This window comes from Tupaia chinensis, unplaced genomic scaffold, assembly GCF_000334495.1.
Source record: "Tupaia chinensis unplaced genomic scaffold, TupChi_1.0 Scaffold138665_1, whole genome shotgun sequence".
In the NCBI taxonomy this organism is placed as follows: domain Eukaryota; kingdom Metazoa; phylum Chordata; class Mammalia; order Scandentia; family Tupaiidae; genus Tupaia; species Tupaia belangeri.
The window spans coordinates 1,141,941-1,147,381 of record NW_006198557.1 but is presented as its reverse complement, the minus strand read 5'-3'; the positions used below and the strand labels follow the sequence as shown (position 1 = coordinate 1,147,381).

At 51.2% G+C, this 5,441-nt stretch overlaps 1 protein-coding gene across 1 annotated transcript in view; it reads left to right on the top strand.

The window, feature by feature from the left end:
- The window catches only part of ICAM1 (intercellular adhesion molecule 1), a 37,218-nt gene that overhangs the window by 29,546 nt on the left and 2,231 nt on the right, over positions 1 to 5,441 (top strand). Inside the window, exons 3-5 of the mRNA XM_006161558.3 lie at positions 3,614 to 3,919; positions 4,414 to 4,701; positions 4,895 to 5,149. Of these exons, the coding sequence (XP_006161620.1) occupies positions 3,614 to 3,919; positions 4,414 to 4,701; positions 4,895 to 5,149 (849 nt within the window). The remainder of the gene's footprint in view (positions 1 to 3,613; positions 3,920 to 4,413; positions 4,702 to 4,894; positions 5,150 to 5,441) is intronic.

Genomic DNA, 5,441 nt, shown 5'->3' with positions numbered 1-5,441 from the left:
GAATGCACACCCCCTAAAGCAAAAAAAACCTCTCAAAAAAAAAAAAAAAAAGAAAAAGAAAAAAAGAAGTATTCTTGCCAAAACTGTGTCCCTTGAGTCATATTAAGCTGTCAGACCCAAACTTGTAATTTACATAAATACAGAGGGTAAATGGAAAAGGAGGATGACAACACAAAGAAAAAATATGGTAATTAATATATATATATATTATATATATATATGTTGGGGACTAGCAAGTGGCGTGGCGGTTAAGGGCACTGGACACCCACATGGCCAATCGTGGTTTAAGTCCTGGACCGGGCGGCTTGCTTTCTTGTCCCCCTCACTCTATCCCTCTCTTGTCAAATTAAAATAAATAAATAAACAAGTAAAGAAATAAAAAATCATTCTAAAAATCAGAAAAACATATATATATATATATATAGGTTGGTGTGGCCGGAGGTGACCTTGGAAGAGTCTTGAATGTCATGGCGACTTTCTCCTCCTCTGGGTATTTAGGCAGCCACAGAGGGTTAGGGGTCTAGTTAACAGAAGGCTGGATTTACTGGAAGCCGGAGAGGTTGGCTGTGGGTCGCATTCATGCTGCACTTCTTGTGGGCAGAGGTGGTGCCCAGAGGGGGGGCTCGCAGGTATTTGAAGTACAGGGCAACCAGGATTGGGTGAGAGACTGATGGGCAGGACACTATGCCCCCCCCAAGCTCCTGGCCTTCAAGGCAGGAAGCAGAGCTCAGGGAGCGGCTGCGTTCTGTCTATGGGAGGCCGTTAGAGACCTCTGCGGGTGTTCTTGACCTTTTGGGGTTTCCTTTCCAAGCTTTATTAAGATATGATTTACATATTATAAAAGTTACCATTTAAAAATAAATTCCATTTCCTCCATGAAAGAAAGAAAAGGGGAGAGAGAGAGAGAGACAGTCACCCCCAGCAGGGTCACCCCACTGCCCTCCACCCCAGCTCAGCCGGCCAGGATCACAGGGATCGCCTTCCGGATGCGAATTTGGGACCTTGCCAGGTAGTTTCAACATCCCGGAGTATTTGTTTTCTTACCACTGCGCCCCTAGGACTGGCCCCAAAGTCACTCCCGTTTTTTTGTTTGTGTTTTAGATTTTTGTCACAAGGCACATGCACTGGCCAGAGAGACAGAGAGAGAGAGAGGGCAAGTGAGAAATCAGCCCCCGGGGAATGGCCAGCTGCAATCCCTTCTCCTCCATTCTCCTCTGGGGACTTAGGGCACGCACGCATGCCTGCATCTGGCGTGAGTTTCCTTTTTGGCTTTTGAAAGAGACATTTTTGCTATAGGGTGTGTACGCTTACCAGAGAGACAGAAAGCACGCCATCTTCTGTGTCTGTCCTCAGTGATTTTTTTTTTTTTTTTTTTGGAGAGGTTTTTGCTATAGGCACATGCACTTGCCAGGAAGATAGAGACAGAGAGACAGAAAGCGAAAAATCACCCCCCAGGGGGGATGGCCATGCCACAATCCCTTCTCCTCCATTCTCCTCTCAGGATCTTGGGCACACATGCACGCACACATACCCAACATTAGTTTAAGCCACTGGGTCTGGGACCTGAGCCGCAGTCGACTACATGGGAGTCCAGCGACATAGCCATTACGCTAACTGCTGGTCCCTCCATCCTCAGTGATTTTTAAGACTAAGTTTGGCCTTCACTATTGTATTATCTCAGATCTCCTGGTATTGGGTTGTTGGAAAGTCATGACACATATTTGCATAGAAAAACAGAAAAATATGTTATGACTTTTCTGATGGCTTAATATTTTTTCCTTCCTTTTTAAAAAAATATTTATTTAATTTTATTCACTTATTCATTTCTTTTAATTTGACCAGAGAGAGACAGAGAGAGAAGGAAAGTGAGAAGGCAAGCCACCAGGCTCAGGACTTGAACTGCGGTCGGCCATGTGGGAATCCAGTGCCTTAACCATCACGCCACTTGCTGGTCCCTCCAGCATGATTTTCAAGTTGTCAGGACCTGGACTCAAACCTGGCAGTTGGCCCTGTGGGATCCTGTACCTAACTACCACTCCACCTGCTGGCCCCAAACTTACAGCGCAGAGTTCAATGAACTGGAGAGTATTTATAGACCTGAAATAACCAAAACCACCATCGAAGGTCAGAACACTGCCATCGCTCTGCGAAGAAGAGTGATGTATTTATAGGCATTTTCTCAACCTCTTAACTAGGCTAACAGTGTTCCTACGTGTAAGAGCCCCATTTTACAGCTCAGGAAACTGAGGCTCAGCGAGGCAAAACCATTTGGCCACAACCCACAGCAAAAAACGAACAAGACCGGAAGTTGAACACAGGCCCACATGGTCCTCAGGTTTTAACAACATTGCTAGGTTACATTGAGGGCTTCTTTCTTTCTTGATTGATTCGAATTATTTATTTTATTTTACTTATCATTATTTTTTAAATTTTATTTAACTTTCTTATATTTATTTATTTACATTTGACCAGAGAGGGCCAGAGTGAGAGAGGGTGAATGAGAAAGCAAGCCACCAGGTCCAGGACTCGAACTACAGGCAACAATGTGGGAGTCCAGCACCTTAACCACCACACCACCTGCTGGCCCCATTTTTAATATTTTTCTAAGGTTTTTGCCTTAGGTCACCTGTGCTCGCTGGAGAGACAGAAATTATCCCCAGGGGAGATGGCCGCACCACAATCCCTTCGGCATTCTCCTTTTGGGATTTTGGGCACACACACGTACACCAGTGTGATTTTTTAAAAAAATTTTTTGAGAGGTTTTTGCTATAGGGCACGTGCGCTCACCAGAGACAGAGAGAGACAGAAAGCGAAAAATCACCCCCCAGGGGGGATGGCCACACCGCAATCCCTTCTCCTCCGTTCTCCTCTCGGGATCATGGGCATGCACACACACATGCCTGGCATGAGTTTAAGTCACCAGGTCCAGGACTCGAACCGTGGTTGGCTATGTGGGACTGCCCAACACCTTAACCACCATGCCACCTGCTGGGCCCCATAAATGAAATAATTCAAAAAAAAAAAAAAAACTGGGAGATAGATCTCTTATGGCTGACCACGGTTCAAATCCCAACCCTGGAGGCTTAACAAATATTCCAGGCGTGTGTGCCCAAAACCCTGAAAGAAGGGAGAGGTGGAGGAGAAGGGATTGCAGGGTGACCATCCCCCATGGAGGTTGTTTTCTCATTTTCTCTCTCTCTATTTCTTTTGGGTAAACTCAGGCACCTCCTGACAATTAAAAAAGAATTTTCTGAACTCTTTCACAACACTTAGGGACTTCTCGTCAGTTTCCTGCACGCTCTTAACATTCCTGTCTGTTTAGGTGGTTGGGTGTGCTTTGCAGACAGTGAAGTGCTGAGGCTCCCAAGGCAGGGGCCAGCTCCCTGCCCGCCAGTGACAGGGTCACTAGACCCTGGGCATTCCCCCTTCCCCTTTGTGTCATGTCCACAGAGTTCCTGGAACACTGGATGAAACTGTCCCGCCAGTTCTAAGCCAAGTTCATTCACTCAAAGCTCAAGGTTCCCCACAGGGCCAGCCCTGTCTCCTCCCCTGTCCCTGGGCTGGAGGTTGCAGGGCCTGTGACAAGTGCCATTTCCCTTCTCTCTGTCCCCAGGGTTCCCGGAGCGCGTGGAGCTGCAACCCCTGCCCCCCTGGCAGCCCGTGGGTGAGAACCTCACCCTGCGCTGCCTGGTAGAAGGAGGTGCGCCGCGGGCCCACCTCGCAGTGGTGCTGGTCCGTGGGGAGGAGGAGCTGAGCCGGCAGCCAGCCATCGGGGAGCCCGCTGAGGTCACGGCCACGGTGCTGGCCGGCAGAGGGGACCACGGTGCCAATTTCTCCTGCCGCACTGAGCTGGACCTGCGGTCCCAAGGGCTGGAACTGTTCCAGAACACCTCTGCCCCCAGGCAGCTCCGAACCTTTGGTGAGGCTTGGGGAACCTTTGTAGAGGGGGTAGGCTCAGGGCTTGGACCTCCTGGGAAGGAAGGGAAGGTCCCTGGCCGTGGGGGTACTGAGGTGGTGACCAGGGTGGCAAAAGCTTCTGGGAGGAGCATGTCCTTGGTCACTAGGGTGGGGTGTGCTGGGATGGGGTGCCCCGGGGCCACAAGATCCTCTAAGACGGCAGTGACCCTGGCTGAAGGGGACTAATGGGTATGCGTGTCATCAACCTGAAAACAAAACAGAAAATGTCCCCAGTAAAGAACGTGGGGAAGGGGCCAGCATGGGGCGTGTTGGTTAGGGCTCTGGATTTCCACGTGGCCCATCTCGGGTCGAGTCTGGGACCAGGCGGCTTGAAAATCACAACAGATAAATACAAAAATAAAAGTCATATATATATATTTAAAAACAAGTCAATAAATAAAAAGAGCATGGGGACATCCATCCCCCTCCCTACTCACGCCCACCGTCTCTCTCTAGCTCTGCCAGCGACAGGCCCACACCTTGCCACCCCCCTGGTCGTGGAAGTGGGCACGCCGTGGACCGTGGTCTGCTCCCTGGATGGGGTGTTTCCTGCCTCGGACGCCCAGGTCAGCCTGACGCTGAGGGACCTGAGGCTGAACTCCACAGTCACACGCCGCAAGGACACCCTCTCGGCCAGGGCCTCAGGGATGGTGACCGCGGAGGAGGAGGGCACCCAGTCGCTGGCATGCACCGTCACTGTAGGAAACCAGCGCCGGGCGATGCAGAAGAACGTGACTTTTTACAGTAAGCTGGAGGAGGCGTGGCTTCGGGGCGGGGCCTCGTGGAGGCGTGGTCTCACGGGGTGGGGCTTTCCCAGGAGATGGTCTTGGGGGCGGGGTCTCCGAAGGCGTGGCTATTTGGGGGCAGTGCTTTGCGGGGCGTGGCTTTTTGTGTGGGCGGGGCTTTAGGGTGGGGCTGACACTGTGCTCCGCCCCAGGCTTCCAGGAACCCAGCCTGACCCTGAGCCAGCCTGAGGTCTCAGAAGGGACAGAGGTGATTGTGGAGTGCAAGGCCCAACCTGGAGCAGTGGTGACACTGAGTGGAGCCCCTGCCAGGACACCCAGCTCCTCTGATCAACTGCGGGTGAACGCCACTGCCGAGGACAACGGGCGGCGCTTCTCCTGCTCAGCTGCCCTGGAGGTGGCCGGGCAGGTGCTGCATAAGAACCAGACCCGGGAGCTCCGTGTCCTGTGTGAGTGGGGTTGCGGGAATATGGCTTCTGCCCTCCGAGGCGTGGTCCTTAAGGCCCTGCCTGCATGTTTACCCTCCAAGTCCTGCCTTCACCCTGAAGAGAATCCCTCCCCAGAGTCCTACCTAAGACTTCCAGTCCCAGGTAATGAGGGGTGTCCTGGCTCCCGACTGTCCTTCACCTTTGAGTTTATTTTATTTTTTATTTTATTTTTTTGAGAGTTTTTTTTGCTATAGGGTGCGTGCGCTCGACAGACAGACAGAGAGAGACAGAGAGACAGAAAGCGAGAAATCAC